General features: G+C 58.3%; 2 protein-coding genes across 3 annotated transcripts; one reads left to right on the top strand and one right to left on the bottom strand.

Moving 5' to 3' along the window:
* Positions 1–561: 561 nt before the first annotated feature.
* NAGS (N-acetylglutamate synthase) lies at positions 562–11,002 on the top strand. 2 transcript variants are annotated; one of them, XM_067541076.1, is made up of 7 exons: positions 562–1,080; positions 4,378–4,947; positions 5,497–5,677; positions 5,893–6,064; positions 6,731–6,913; positions 7,366–7,515; positions 10,668–11,002. In XM_067541076.1, the coding sequence occupies exons 1-7, from the start codon at positions 565–567 to the stop codon at positions 10,759–10,761; spliced, it is 1,866 nt and encodes a 621-aa protein (XP_067397177.1). In that variant the 5' UTR covers positions 562–564; the 3' UTR covers positions 10,762–11,002. The 2 variants fall into 2 exon arrangements, with proteins under 2 accessions (XP_067397177.1, XP_067397176.1); XM_067541075.1 differs by having other exon boundaries at positions 10,665–11,002.
* Positions 9,507–14,943, bottom strand: TMEM101 (transmembrane protein 101). Its single transcript, XM_067541077.1, has 4 exons — positions 14,807–14,943; positions 14,152–14,332; positions 13,339–13,485; positions 9,507–11,402 (listed from the first exon to the last, which is right to left on the bottom strand). The coding sequence occupies exons 1-4, from the start codon at positions 14,941–14,943 to the stop codon at positions 11,094–11,096; spliced, it is 774 nt and encodes a 257-aa protein (XP_067397178.1). The 3' UTR covers positions 9,507–11,093.

Here is a 14,943-nt window from a genome sequence, read left to right as displayed (position 1 = left end):
GCAGCCCAGTTACATGCAGACCTGGGGTGACCAGATGGCCTGATTTTATAGGGACAGGCACATGGGTCTCTGGCTGACTGCCGGGTGGGGAGCCGTGGCTGGGGCCGGAGGGAAGGGGGACGAGGAGGCCACGCGGCCGAGGGGGACAGGGAGGCGAGAAGGAACCACCAGCGCCTCTGAGCAGCTGGCCCCAGAATTCTCAAGGTGGGCACCCCGTCATGGCGGTGTGGGGGTCCAAACTCCGGGGCAGGGCCGAGGGGGGGGTGGCGGGGGGGGGGTTGGCACACAAGCCCAGCCCAGAGGTAGAAGGTGCTAACTGAGCAGCCAGACCCAGCCAACCAAAAGGGAAGGAGCCCCTCCAGCCTCAGCGGGCAGGAGCTGGCCTGGCACTAGCCCGCCCAGCCAGCGCAGCACATGGGCGCCCAGCCCCACCTCCGCAGGGAGCAGGCTGTCCCCACGCCCGGAGCACCTGGGCTTGGCCGTGCACCCGCAGCACGCGCTGGGCTTGATCAAGTCCCAGCCACTGTTTGTTCAGCCCCGGGGGCAGAGGCCAGCAGCGCGGGGATGGGCTGCGTGGGGAGGCGCCTCGGGAGCCGGCCGCTGATTTGCTTGGAGGGCCTGGAGCGAGGGGGCGGGGAGGCCCCTGGGTGGCACCCTCGCCCCGGGGCTCACCGCCCGCCCCAGACGCAGAGAAGGCGCAGCCCGGAGCAGACTCAGAGCCTGCACCGCTGCACCACGATGGGCTCGCTCACCGTCGGCTCCGTGGCCACCTCGGCCGGCCGCCTGCTCCGCACGCCCGGCCCGCGGGTGCTGGGCGGCCGCAGCGCCCCCGAGCCCAAGGGCTGCAGCCGGGGCACCCGGCGGCGGGAGAGCCCCGGCAGGCCAGCGGGCGCCCGGCTGGAGCTGGCCGTCGGGACTGGGCCGGGGGCAGGCGGGGTGGCGGTGCCCGTGCCCGTGGTGCGCCGGGACATCCAGGCCTTCCTCCGTGAGTGCGGCGGCAGCCCCGGCGAAGCCCGCCACTGGCTGGCAAAGTTCCAGGCCCTCGGCCACACCAGCGGCCGCCCCTTCGCCGTCATAGAGGTGAGGGGTGAGCCGTGGGGTGGGCACGGCCAGGCCTGGGGGCAGGGGACCGGGCCTAGAGAGCGGGGGGCGGGGCACAACTGGGGAGGCACTGGACCCGGAGGGGGGGGCACAGGACCTGGGGGGCATCAGACCCAGAGTTGGGAAGGTCAGGCACAGCTGGGGGGTGCCAGCCTCAGACCAGGGGGTGGCCACCGGACTTGGGGGACATTGGACCCAGAGCTGGGGAGGTTGGGCATGGTCGGAGGGACCAGCCTCAGACTGGGGGGGGCAGGTATGGCCCCATAGCACAGTGGGGGGGTCACAGCCCCACAGCAAGGGGGGCAGGGGGCGGGCACGGTGCAGGAGCACCGCGGAGGGGGCTGCAGAGAGGGGCCAGGACTGGAAGAAGGTTAATAGGGCTGCTGGGAGATGCAGGGGCTTGGCGGGATACCCGGGGACGAGCGAGGGGCCGCCAGGCGCTGCCGGGACAGGAGCGGGGAGACCTGATGGGCTGCCATGGGCTGGGGGGGGGCCCTGCCCAGCCACATGCCCCAGGGTGGTGGGCACAGGGGAGGGCCTGCGTGGTGGCCTACCCCGGGCACGCAGGGCAATGCGTGGTGGGGGGGGGCAGCATCACATCACACCAGTGCCAGCCATGCAGCGGGCCCAGGCCGCGCCATTCAACACATCGCTCGTCCCAGATTTACCTGGGATCATCCAGTCCCGCTGGACAGAAGCATCCTTCTCCCCCATCCCGCCGTCTCTACGGCCTGGCACCATCCACCCCAACTCTCCCAAGGCTGCTTCCTGCTGGCAGGGGGTCCTTCCCCTCCTTGGCACCATGGACTTCTCCCTCCTGGCGGACCCGCCGCCCTAGCGACGCAGGCGTCTCTGCTGCTCTCCAGGATACCAGCTCGCCTGCAGGACCCGGCAGCTCCTTCGCCATCTCGGGGGCTCTTCCGAGCTGGCCTGGCACCTTGGTCCCCTTCCCCATCCGTCTCCTCTGTGCCCTCCCTCCTTGCGGCTGCCAGCGCGCCCGTGACCCTCCTGCACTCGCCTCTCAGGGCTCCTTCCATGAGCCCTCCTGCCCTGCGCAGCCTCCACCTCCCTTGATTAAGCCAGACCCGTGGCTGCCTCCCTAGCGTCAGCTCAGGGTTGCGCAGACAGGAGGGCGCCCGCGTGCCAGCAGCAGACCGGGCACGGACCCAGAGCAGGCGGGAGGTGGGACGCGCTGCTTCCCCTCAGCCCTCAGCTCCTATTCGCCACCACTGCCCAAAACCTCTCCTCCCACCGTGACCTTCAACACGCCTCCCCCACGCCTGGGGCTGCCAGCTCCCCGCTGCTGCCCGTTGCCTCTGCGCCAACATCTCCACCGTCCCCTGGTCTCTTCTTGTGCCTAACTCCCTTCTCCACGGCTTCCCAGCTGCTGCCTGGCCCCTTGCAATAAAAGCTGCCACCACACCCAGACCCTAAATCCCTTGGGGCTCCCCAGCTGAAATTTCCCCTTGTTTCAAGATCCCCCGGGGACTCCGTCGAGCCAGCCACACAGACCCCGCGCCTGCCCATCGCAGGGTCTCTCTCACCTCTGTCACTCCCCACCATCGCTCCACTCGGTGCAAAAGCCTCCTCCGCGGCAGCGCCTGCCAGGACGGGATGTTTCCTTGTAGTCGTTTGTTTAGGAATCCCTAGGCCGAGCTCTCTGACCTGTGGGGTGCAGACTAAGGATTGTAACAGCCCTCCTACCTGGAAAAATCTAGGAATCGGAGCCATCTCTCCAGCTCATTTTTGAGCCACCCGAGTACTTATACACACAGTATTTGACAAGCCAGATCAAGACAATGGTCCCCCTCCCTGCCCTCCAAAAATAGAATAAGCTACTTTAGGTTGAAAAAATGTGCTTCACAAGTAGCCAGCTGGAGTCGCAAGTTATAAACCTGTTAATAACCGAAAGGAGAGCCCGAATTACAAAGGCAGCAAATTCAAACTTGATGAAAGGAAATAAGAGTTGGAAGCAACCTGTGGTTAACCTATGGAACTCACTGCCTCAGGATGTTATTGAGACAAGCAACAAGAGATGTGGGGTACTGAACTAGATTGTCCTGGTATGGGCAGGCTACCACCCTAGACTAGTAGGCTGAGGAAGAATGGCCCAGTGGTTTGGGCAGTAGCCTAGGACTTGGGAGTCCTATGTTCAATTATCTGCTCTGCCACAGACTTCCTGTGTGACCTGGGGTGTGTCACTTAGGCTTAGATCCTCAAAGGCATTTCCGTGTCTAACTCCTGCTGCTTTCAGTAGGAGTTAGGCCCCTAAAACCCTTTGAGAAGCTGGATTTAGCCTCGCTCGGCCTAGGTCCCCAGCTGTACAATGGGCTCACAGCCCTGCCTCACAGGGGTGGAGAAATACTCAGCGAGCCGAGTGATGGGGAGCCAGAGCAGCACCGGTGCTAGATTTCACTGGGTCACAGGCCGGGGGGCCCAGCCCCTCAAAGCCACATAAGGCTCCCAACTTCCATTGCCCACAGTAGGGTTAGGAGCCGCAGTGCCGGCCAGGCTCGGGGTCTAGCTGGCCCATGTGTCTCCTCTGTGACACTGGATGAGAGGGACCCAACAGCCTGGCTGTGAGAAGCGAGATGCCGGCCCCCACGGGCGGGAGCAGATGGGGGTAAATGAACCGAGGGGCCGAGCTGCCTGCCGTGGGATGCGGGGTCAGAGGGACTGGTGGTCCAGCCAATACCGCAACGCCCAGGGTGCTACCTACGTTGCTTCTCCCATGGCTTTCCCCCTTCCCACCCGGCTGGGGGAGAGGGGCTGCACCCGGCTTTATCCCGGCATTTGCCATGGGGAGGCCACAAGTCCTCGTGCGGGGGAGGAGGGAAGGAATCCAATCGGCACCATCCCTCCCGTGGAGCATAGCGCTGGCCCCAGCCCAGCTCTGCTGGATGGCAACCGAGGGTCCAGATAAGGCCGGCCGATAACAGCGTTTGCTAAGGACAAAGGGCACCTAGTGTCACATGGGGTGGGGGGGATGGGTTGATGGGAGAGGGGCGGGAATGGGTTGATAAGATGGGGGGTAGCTCTAGCAGGGTGGGGAGGGGCTGGGTGGGGTGACAGCTGCAGTGAGGAAGGGGAGGGATGGGTAGGGAGGGGGCGATACCTGCAGTGGAGCAGCCCCCAGCGTCTGCAGCGTAATAGGAGCGGCTCTGCCACCAGGGCTGCCGATCCGCCGGCATCTCACCCCCCACCCTGTGCTCAGTGCCCCGGGCAGCCACCGCCCAGCTTCCCAGGGTCCTGAGCCACCTTCTCCGCCCCGGACAGGTGGACGAGGCCGTCTCCCGCTGCAAGGAGACCGTGAGCAGCCTGGCTTTCAGCCTGGCCTTCCTCCAGCGCATGGACATGAAGCCCCTGCTGGTGCTGGGGCTCCCGTCCCGGAGCTCCCTGAGCGACACCCTCACCTTCCAGGACACCAAGGCGTTGCTGGTCCAGAACTGCAAGGCCCTGACGGACGCCCTGCGCCACAACTCGGCCGCGGCCATGCCCTTCTTTGGGGCCGGCGCCGTGCTGGGAGCCGAGCAGTCGGCCGCCAACTCCAGGTCAGCCTCCCAGCCCGCGGTCCCCCAGCTCGCCGGGCCGGCGCCAGGGCTCCCATTAACGCGTCTCTCTCTCTCTCTCTCCCCCGGCAGCGGGATCTCGGTGGATGGCGACCTGTTGCGGTGGTGCCTGGAAGCCGGGAACATCCCCGTCATCTGCCCGGTCGGGGAGACGCGGGGCCGCCAAGCCTTGCTGCTGGACTCCGTCGAGGTCACCGCCGCCGTCGCCAGGACGCTGCTGCCCACCAAGATCATCTTCCTGAACGTGACCGGGGGCATCAGGAATTCCAGGCAGAAGGTGGGTCACGGGCAGCGCGGGGCCTGGCCCAGGAGACACCGGCTCACACCCCCTCCGGTGTGGCTGGGCTAGACCCGTGCATCCTGCTCCCCGTGCCAGGCCATGGGGCACAGGGCCCCCCCATGCACCAGCTACCTCCCGCCTGCCACCTCGTGCCACCCTAGGCACGGACCGGGGAGCTGAGGAGTGTTGTACAAGAGCGGGGCAGGGCTGGCGGGCAAGCGCTGGCGCATACATGTGGGGAGGGATCTCAGCAGCTGCCGCTGGGATTTGCCCGCCAGCCAGGAGAGGGGCAAAGCAGCCCCCTGCACTGCATCCCCCTGGGCCGCTCGCCTTGGGCTGGCCACAGCGGGAGCCAGCCTTCCCCGCCAAGCCCCATGCCAGTGCCCTCCACCCGGGTTCGAAAGCTGTTGCCTGTGGCCCACGGCTGGGCTGGGCCTTCCTGGAGGCAGCCAGCCCGGAGCAGGGGCCGGGCAGGAGGGGGTCCAGAAGGGGCTAGCCCTTGGAGACAGCTCCTCGCTGACCCCCCCCGCCGGCCTGGCCTGGCAGGTGCTGGGGAACGTGGACCTGCCGGCCGACCTAGAGCTGGTGACCAAAGCCCAGTGGATGGGCCACAAGGAGCAGCAGCAGGTCCAGCTGATCGTCGACCTGCTGAGCCGCTTGCCCTACGAGGCCTCTGCCGTCATCGCCTCTGCCGACACGCTGCTGGCCGAGCTCTTCAGCAACAAAGGTGAGTGTGACCCCCCCGAGCCAGCCCCCACCCCGCACTCATGGGCTCGGCCTCACCATCTCGCGGCGGACGGGCGGGATGGGGGAGCTGAGTTCGGCCGGGGGGTTAGCACAGGCGCCCCAGGGGGCTGGAAAATGGCGCGGGAAGCAAAGCGCTGTTGCTCCACGGGAGACCGTGGGAGTGAGCAAAGCCCTCACTCATCCCTCCGGCTGCAGGCTCGGGGACCCTGTTCAGGAACGCTGAGCGTATGCTGCGGGCCGAGAGCCTGGAGGAGCTAGACCAGCAGCGCCTGGTCTCCTTGATCAACGTGTCCTTCGGGAAGGCCCTGCGGGAAGACTACCTGGCTTTCATACAGCCTCGCCTGCACTCGGTCTACTTCTCAGAAGGGTAAGGAGGCCCCCTGCACTGGGCCCAGGAGCTTTAGGAGCAGGCAGGCCACAGGATATTTAAGGGGTGCAGGGAGAGATCCCTATTCAGCCACTTCTGGGGTGCGGTGGGGCAGGGCAGCCCCTGGGGTACAGAGTGGCCCTAGCAGTGGGCTGAAGGCCCCTGGCCAACAGACAGCCGTTAGCTCTGGGGATCCCCTTGTATCCCAGAGGTCTGAAAACCTTCCCTGCCCACCTTTTCTCTGCCTGATCTGTTTAGACGGGAACTCTGGGGGCAGGGATTGTCTCACACTCTGTACAGCACCTAGCACCACGGGGCTAGCTAGGGCCTCTAGCCTGCCACTCAGGATGAGAGACAGGCCTGCAGAAGGCAAGATCCAGCCTTCCCAGCTGGCTCCTGTTCCAGAGAGAGCTTCTGAATCTTGGGGCCACTCAAAACCCAGGCACAAAGTGGTCATTTCCTGCAGTGGCTTAGAGCCACCACCAGTGGATAGCAGGGGTAACACTCAACACTGCCATAGCAGCAGCTGCATGAGCCCTGGGGAGTGAGGGAGGGAGAACAGAAGGTGCAAAATCTCCTCCCTTCCTCCTGGAAGCCTTCCCTGCCAGGCATAGTCAGTCTGCTGATGCTGCTCTCAGCCCCGCTCACCCAGCCCTTGTCACTCAGCTACAACGCAGCAGCCATCATCACGAAGGAGCCGGTCCTGGGGGGCACACCGTACTTGGACAAGTTTGTGGTCAGCTCCACGACGAAAAGCCAAGGCTCCGGGCAGATGCTGTGGAAGTGCATACGGCAGGACCTCCGGACCCTCTTCTGGAGGTCTCGCGTCACCAACCCCATCAACCCCTGGTAAGTGGAGAGGGGCCCTGACTGGAGCAGGATTTACACAGCTCTGCCACTGCCCCGCAGTCCTGCCCTGCAGCCCCCCGGCTATTCCAGCCCTGGGCTTCCCATCTGCAGCTCTGCCGATGCCTCTGACTCTTACCTGCTGCTCTGCTCCCCACACACACCCAGCTCTGCCACAGCCTCTCAACTCTGATGCCCAGCACCCCTCATTATACCAGGCATGGGTTTCCCACACCACCCTGCCATTTAACCCTGACCTGTAACCCCCTCCCACTCACTCTCCCTGCCTCCCCGCCTGTAAACAGAACTGCCCACTTTGCTATGGACAGGGGCGCTGCATGGAGACAATCTCTGCTGTCTCGGAGGGGCTCAGATTCTCTAAGTGCCCAGCTAGATCCGCGGCTCTCAAAGGGCTACAGACACTGCGCTGAGACAGTTTGTTTTGTTCCCCTCAGGTATTTCAAGAACAGCGACGGAAGTTTCACCCACCAGCAATGGATCTTCTTCTGGCTCGGACTGTCCGATATCCGGGACTCCTACGAGCTGGTCACCCACGCAAAATCCATTCCAGACTCGTTCTGCAAACCAGAGGGCAATCTGACTGGGTGAGAGCGAGCGCTGAGCGGGTCGGGTCGGGTCTTCGTACGTCAAGACGGGATAAGAAATAGAGCTCAGGACGGACAGCCACCCCCTCTCTGTGCCTCAGTTTCCCAACCTATAAAATGGGACCTACCTCAGAGGCGGCTGCGAGGCTCCACTAATGAATGAGTGTAAAAAGAGCGGCAACATCCTCCTGTACAATCCTGTGGAACGGCGAGTCTGAGTCAGACGCCAGCTTGTATTTATAGGAGCCACCAGCGGGGGTGTGGAGTTCTACGTACGATGTGTACAGCTGAAGAGAGACAACACAAGGCGCTGGAAAGCATCAACTTTTAATATGCTTTTGGCTTCTTTTTCAAGGTGTCTCGCCTTTCTTCAGCTAGCCCGACAGTTTGATGTTAGGGTCTTACTGCTTTCTCCTTAACCAGTGCGTAAGGCTACCGTGCAGCAAAACTGATCTCAAAATGTAAGCTGGGAACTTCAGGGCGGCCACGAACTGCCACTGAAATTCCAGCGAATGGCCCTCGCCCCTTTGCAAACCCCAAATGTAAACATGGGGTACAATTTTCAGACATGACAAAGGCCCAGATTTGTCCAAGTATTGAGGCTTTTGATGCACCTAACACTGCAGTACGTAACTGATTTAGGAGCGTAACTCTCATTTTAAGAGCCTAAATCCTATTGACTGTCAATAGAACTTTTGACTCCTAAGAGCCTAAATCCCTCTTGAAAATGAGATGTAGGTTCCTAAATCAGTTAGGTTTTGCATCACAGAGCACAGCGATGCCTAAATACCTTTCAAAATCTGGGCCTAAGTGACTTAGACGCCTAAAGCCCATCTTCAAAGGTGACTTAGAAATCTGTCTGACTGATTTTCAGTGGGACTTTGGCTCCTGAGCAACTTTTGAAAATGAGACTTAGGTCTCTAAGTCCCCTAGATACTTTTTGAAAATTTTATCCTGATCACACACCAACTCATCCATCACCAGCATCCCTGGCAGTGAAATATTTAAATGTCGAACCACAGATTGTCAGGTATTTGTCATGAATCTGCAGGGAACTTTCACTGGCCAGTCAGTAATGTGCTAGAAAGGCAGCGGTGAGTCTGAGATGATTTGTTTAAGCACCAGAGTCACCAGTGAATGGGTTAAAGGAGGGTCTGTCTGGTTAAGTCCCGTGAATCTCCAATGAACTCTTAAAATGCCAGCACCACCCAAGATGAGCACCAGTAAGCCTGAGAGGAAATGTACAGGTACCATAATGTCAGCTGGTTAGGCACAAGCTAAAAGCGATGTGCATATGAAGAAGATGGGAGACATCATTCAGACAGGGGAGATCTGGGGAGCAGGACTCAAGACCTGGGCTCTATTCCCAGCTCTGCCACAGATTGCTTGTGTGACCTTGGTCAAGGCATTTCATCCTCAGTTCCCCATCTGTACAATGGGGATAACAGCATCGCCCTGCCCCACACAGGTGTTGGGAGGAAAAATCCATAAGTACCTGGGAGGCACTAGGTACTCCACTGACGGCCAACATCTTGGAAAATCAACCTGCCTATTTAGGTGCCTAACTTTAGGTGGGAGAATTCTGGCCTATAGGGCTCTCCTGACAGCATCTCTGTTGGTAGCTTAAGAAAGAGCTGACTTTCTGGTTCTGGAGCAGAAAAGCAGCTGAGGTTTCCTCTGTTCACAATTAGGGGGAAGATAGGAGACAGACAGGAAGGATTGTTCAGTGGTTAGGGCACAAGCCTGAATTCAGAAGACACGGAATCCGTTCCCTGCACAGCCACAGACTCCCTGTGCTACTTTGGTTCTCTGTGCCTCAGTTTCCCATCTGTAACATGAGGCGAATAGCAAGGGGTTGTGGGATAAATATAGTAAAGCCTGCAAGGTGCTCAGATAATGGTAATGGGGACCAGAGAAGTACCACAGGCAGGGTTTGGTTAAAGCTACATGATGTCTGGTAAGAAATAAAAAACCCAAGGGGTTGCGTTAAAAAGCCTTTTCTCATTTAATCTTCAAAATTACATGATGCGGAAAGTGATTTAGAAACCCAGGAAGACCCAACAGCAGGTCAAAGTGGAAGGCTTGATCTAGGCAGCTGAGACCATGAAAGCTCTCCTTCAGAGGGCAGGGCACTAGCCGCAGCGATCCGACTCTTGCAACGCAATGCAGCCAAGGGCAAACCACACCTGGTGGCAGGAAGCCCCCGTGGGGCAAAGTCATCCCTGGGCAGTAAGCTAGTAACCTAGAAGATGGCAGTCTCCCAGTGACGAGCACTGCCCAGGACAGTAAGACATGGGATCCTCATGAGGATGGAAACGGGGGTTTGGGAGCTGGACTTTTCCCCCCTTTCAAGCTTCCCTTCCTCTCTCAGTCAACCCACCCCAGTGCTCTGGAAACGCCACCTCTCTTGGGGGCACAGGCAACACCTCCCCTCTCTATGAAGCTGTTCTTTCCCCCAGGTTTTGGCAGGCAGGATTGTCCAGGTGTAAAGCAGGGAAAAGTCCATCTGCTCCCTCCATCAGGCAGTGCTAGGAGACAAGCCAATGCACAACTGATTCACATGCACCTCCAAGGATGGATCAGAGACAGCGTGGCCATATGCGCACAGAGCGCAGGGGGGGCGCGCAGCAAAGTTATTCCCTTCCCATCTCCAAAGCAGTTTCCTTCTCCCCATCTGAAGTTGCTCCTCTCCACAGCACGGCATGCTTGCAGAGAGCAGGGTCTCTCTGTAACCACGTGAAATTCCACATGCAGTAGTTAGAAGCTATTCACAGTGAGAACCAGCTTAACTAATGGAGTACAGTTATTGTGGTTTGGCCATTGGCCTGCTGGGTGATCTTGGGCAAGTCAAGTCCCCGCCCTGTGCCTCTGGGGCCGCCCTGTGCCTCAGTTTCCCCATCTGTACAATGGGAATAATGACACTGACCTCCTTCATAAAGCACTCTGAGATCTACTGATGCAAAGCACTAAATAAGAGCTAGCTTATTATTACTATTCTCCTCACCCACACGGTAGTTAGCCCCCACACACCCCACATACAATGGTCCCCACACCCCCCACTATTTGCAACCAAGGTGCAGAGTTCACCGAAGATGCTGAAGGGGCAGCTTTGATGTTCCACATTCAGTTCATTGTTGGCTTCTTTCCAGTAGCCATGCATCCGGCTCTCCAGGGGGACTCCAGAGCTTCCAGGAACCACTTCTGCTTTCAGCAAAAGAATTACGCTCCTCACACTCACCCCACTGAGCTAGTCTGACCCTGCGGGCAGCCATTCTACAATGTCCAGGAGGGACTCTCCTTCACTGCTGCACAGGGCCAGAAGACAGTGAGGTTCTACAGAGCTGTGCTTAAAACACCTGTCCGAGTGCAATGAAGGACTAATGTGAACAAGATCGAGCAGGAGGCAGCTGCTGAGTCCCCTGACCCGTCAATGGGAAAATCAAAGAGGAATTTTTTAAAAAGTAGTACAAAAAAAAGAATAAATAATGGTGATTTTAAAAAAAAACCTAAACTCAATTCCTCCCCCAAACTATAGAGCCCCCCCAAGGCCTGGCCTGTCCGCCCCCACTTGTCCCATCTCAACCATCCGTGGCCAAGATGATGACAGCCCCGAAAATACCAACATTCTGCCCGATGAGTTTCATCTGGTTCCAGAACTCAACGCGCCGGGAGTCGTGCCAGTAGCCGAGGTTACCATCAATGAACAGGATGACCAAGGGCAGGATCACCGAGAGGATCTGGGCGGCCGTGCTGATGTAATAGCCGGACAGGAACGACAGGGCAAGCACCCCATAAAGGATGAAGAGTAGCTGCAGGGTGATCTCCCCTCCTAGGATGTGGTTGAAGTAAGCCAGGCGATCCTCTTTGCTGTGCTGGAGGGAATAGGCCTGTAGGGCACAGGAGAACAGTAAGCCAAGAGGTAGGAGCAAATTCTCACACTCAAGAGTCTGCTTACAGTGCAATTGTGGGGTATGTAGACATATCCACGCTAGCTTTGATCAAGCCCCACCCAGTCAGGACCCTGGTACGTACTTCAGGGGGCCCCAGCCATGTTGCTGCAGCTTCACTGCTATTGTTACTGAAACTAGTTCAGGTCTGTCTACATGAGATGCAGTCACACCTCCCAAATGCAGTGTAGACATACCCAGAGTCTTTCATCCCAAAGGGCTCTGGGGATTCTGTGTTCTATGGCAGCTGCTTAATTGCACTCGCCCCCCACTACATAACAGCTTAGGAGTGGAGGAGACCTGCTGAAACTGCAGGGGGCACAATGCAATTCATAGACTTTAGGCCAGAAAGAACCATTATGATGGTCTAGTCTGACCTCTGGCATAGCATCTCAGGACTTCCCGGAATGAATTCTGGCTTCAAGTCCACTGGTGGTTGAACTAGAATGGAAAACCGCCAACCTCGATTTAAAAGTTTCCACCACAACCTTTGGTAAATTGCTCCAATGGTTTATTACCCTCACTGTGAAAAATCCCTGGCTTATTTCCAGTCTGAATTTGTCCAGCTTCAACTTCCAGCCACGGGATCTTACTAGATCTTTGTCTGCTAGAGTGAAAAGCCCATTATCAAGTATTTGTTCCCCTTGTAGGTACTTCTAGACTGTGGTCAAGTCACCCCTTCATCTGCTCTTTGTTAAACTAAATAGACTGAGCTCCATGAGTCTCTCGCCATAAGGCAGGTTTTCTAATCTTTTAACCCTCCTTGCGGCTCTTCTCTGAACCGTCTCCAATTTATCAACATCCATCTGGAATTGTGGGCACCAGAACTGGACACAGTATCCCAGCAGCAATCGCACCTGTGCCAAATACAGAGGCTAGAATAACCTCCCTCCTCCAGCTGAAATCTCCCAGTTATTGCTAGTCTGAATTTATCTAGCTTCAGCTTCCAGCTGTTGGATCTCATTATAGTTTGATCATCAGAGCTGGAATTTGGCCAGGAGATGAGGGTTGACAGCTGACTTCTGCACAACGCACCATGGGATCGGGATGCCAGTTTTACATCCCTTCTGAAAGGCAGTGCCACCAGCAGCACAATGTCCCCTAGAAGAAGGAACAGTGCCTGCTACTCAATCAAACAAGAACTACAAAGTCTAAGTGCACTCACTGGTGCCAGAATGCTGTCTCCATTCTTCTACCTCCTCCACCCTGCAGGACTCTTCTCGGGGGATGATGGAAGCTGATGCCCCTCCCACAGATCCAATCCCCTGCCTCTGTTTCTGTTCACTCATGGCGCTGTGGCTTCCTAAACAATCCCCAGAATCCTTTGTACTAGGCTGCAGGGAGGTGAGGTTGGCAACCAGTGCAAAGAATTCTGGAACCAAACTGAGACCCAAAGGCACCTTGCTGCACCAGAATGAACAGAAGCAGAGAGCAGCAAAAAACCCACAGGACAGGGCTGGCCAGTAACCATGGCAGCTGGGATGCTCCTCTGGCAGCAGGCCCCTTTGGTCCAGAAGTAGACCTTTAGTGGCCACCCGTGCCCCCCAGCTCTGAAGGGCCAGCAGACAAGAAAGAACAGCAACGGACTGCAAATTGTAAATATCGGTACTGCCTCTGCTAACGAGCAGAGAGGCCACTGGCCTTGTCTCATCTCCCCCCAGCCGCAATACAAGCTGCCCCAACCTCCAGTCTTCCTAAGTGCAGCCTCAGCCACATGGCAAAGCACTGAATCCCTGTTTCTTTCTGATCACCCTCCTTAGTCCCCCTGCTCTGGTGACGCCACTGCAAGCCAACACAGGCTGTCTAGCCAATGGCAGAGCTGTGCATGAAAGCCATCCCTGAGCTAAGTCCGCCTTGGCTCCAGCCAGGTACATACCACACAGATAAGGTAGATGCCGAGGAAGACCTGCCCGGTGGACTGCAGGGACCTGCTCCGTGGCTTCTGACGATAGATCTCGCCAGCCCCACTCGCCAAGATCAGGAACCCACCAATGATAGCTATGGTTCGTGAATACATCCTCACCTGCAGGGTGTGTGTATTCATTAGCAATTGGGAAATAAAAAGGAGCCCGATAAACTTAACAGGAAATAAAAGAACAAGGCATTTTGATGCATGAAAATAGCACCTGCAGGGGCACTATGCAGGATGCAGACCTCTCATCTTCATGCTTCTGGGCACCAGCTGAGGTCAGGAAGAAACAGCGTAGGATTGTAGTTAGGTGCACTTTGCAATCTCTCTGAAATAGCTGCTTTGGCCACAAGATAGCAGACCGGCAGGATCAAAATGGGTGGGAAGAGAAGGGGAAGGAAAGGGTGAGGGGGATGATTCTTGCCCTCACTGAAATACTAATATGAATTTAGTGCTTGTGAAATACAGCTGGAGACTGAAGTCTTCTTCTAGTCCCAAAGCAGATGCAGCCCAGCCTCACCCCGTCCTGACCTCAAGGAGCGAGGGACCAACTGAGTCTCTATGGCCTCGTAATGCCCTGCCCTGCCTACCAAAGGTGCCAACAAGGCGGCTCAGTGGTGATACTAGCTTCACTCAGCAATTAGGGCCTGGACTGAGATCTAAACTCATTTCAGACAGGCCAAACGTCCCAGGTTACTAAGCTATGCTGGAATGGGAACAGATGAGAGGGGGCTGTCCCCAGCCGATCAGCTACCTGGGGAATTCCGATGAACACCTCACCTTCAGCCAGTCCCCGTAGCGCACATAGCCCCCAATGTACGCCGCATACGTGCTGATGGCCAGCTGAAGAGCAGCTCCCAGTGCAAACCACCTGCGCTTCACCCCAAAGGACATGAAGCTGGCGCACAACACCGCTGCTCCCATGTCGAAGTACAGATAAGGCACAGGGATGTCTGGCTTCCTGGGGAGAGACAAGGGAAGAACTTCAGTCCAGCGGGACTTCTGAGGAGTCACGTCGTACCACGTAAACAGGGCCAAGCAGCCACAACCCTCCATCCACACGTGGGCCCAGGGTGCCCAACTGCGTTCAGGCCCTGCCTTAGGCCCACCCTCACTCTCCCCCCGCCCCTCCCCCACCCATCATGATTTCCACCCAACTCCTCCCCCACCCTCACTCTCCCCCCGCCCCTCCCCCACCCACTGACTCCACCCCCTACTCCTCCCCCACCCATCATGATTTCCACCCAACTCCTCCCCCACCCTCACTCTCCCCCCCCGCCCCTCCCCTCCCCCACCCACTGACTCCACCCCCTACTCCTCCCTTGCCCTTCCCCCACCCATCATGATTTCCACCCAACTCCCCCCCCCCGCCCTCACCCCTCCTGACTCCACCCCCGACTCCTCCCCCCGCTCCCCACGCCCCGCCCCGCCCCACCTGCGGGCGTCGGCCCGCTCGGCGAAGAGCATGAGGGCGCTGAAGCAGTTCCAGAACGGGTAGCGCGTGAGCACCACCGAGCCCAGCTGCATCAGCAGCCGCAGCACGCGCCGCCGCCGAGTCCCGGCCGCCGCCAT

This window comes from Emydura macquarii, unplaced genomic scaffold, assembly GCF_026122565.2.
Source record: "Emydura macquarii macquarii isolate MOO-44397 ecotype Brisbane River unplaced genomic scaffold, CSIRO-AGI_Emac_v2 contig_629, whole genome shotgun sequence".
In the NCBI taxonomy this organism is placed as follows: Eukaryota; Metazoa; Chordata; order Testudines; family Chelidae; genus Emydura; species Emydura macquarii.
This window is presented reverse-complemented; position numbering and strand designations above follow the sequence as displayed.

What these genes read in the sequence shown, in the direction of transcription:
- NAGS (XM_067541075.1), top strand. Translation starts at nt 565, where the DNA reads ATGGGCTGCGTGGGGAGGCGCCTCGGGAGCCGGCCGCTGATTTGCTTG. An exon ending in TCGGTCTACTTCTCAGAAGG is followed by an intron (nt 6,065 to 6,730) that starts GTAAGGAGGCCC and finishes CTTGTCACTCAG; the next exon opens with CTACAACGCAGCAGCCATCA. An exon ending in CCAGAGGGCAATCTGACTGG is followed by an intron (nt 7,516 to 10,664) that starts GTGAGAGCGAGC and finishes GCTTCTTTCCAG; the next exon opens with TAGCCATGCATCCGGCTCTC.
- TMEM101 (XM_067541077.1), bottom strand. Translation starts at nt 14,943, where the DNA reads ATGGCGGCGGCCGGGACTCGGCGGCGGCGCGTGCTGCGGCTGCTGATG. An exon ending in GCTACGGGGACTGGCTGAAG is followed by an intron (nt 13,486 to 14,151) that starts GTGAGGTGTTCA and finishes CACACCCTGCAG; the next exon opens with GTGAGGATGTATTCACGAAC. An exon ending in GCATCTACCTTATCTGTGTG is followed by an intron (nt 11,403 to 13,338) that starts GTATGTACCTGG and finishes TGTGCCCTACAG; the next exon opens with GCCTATTCCCTCCAGCACAG.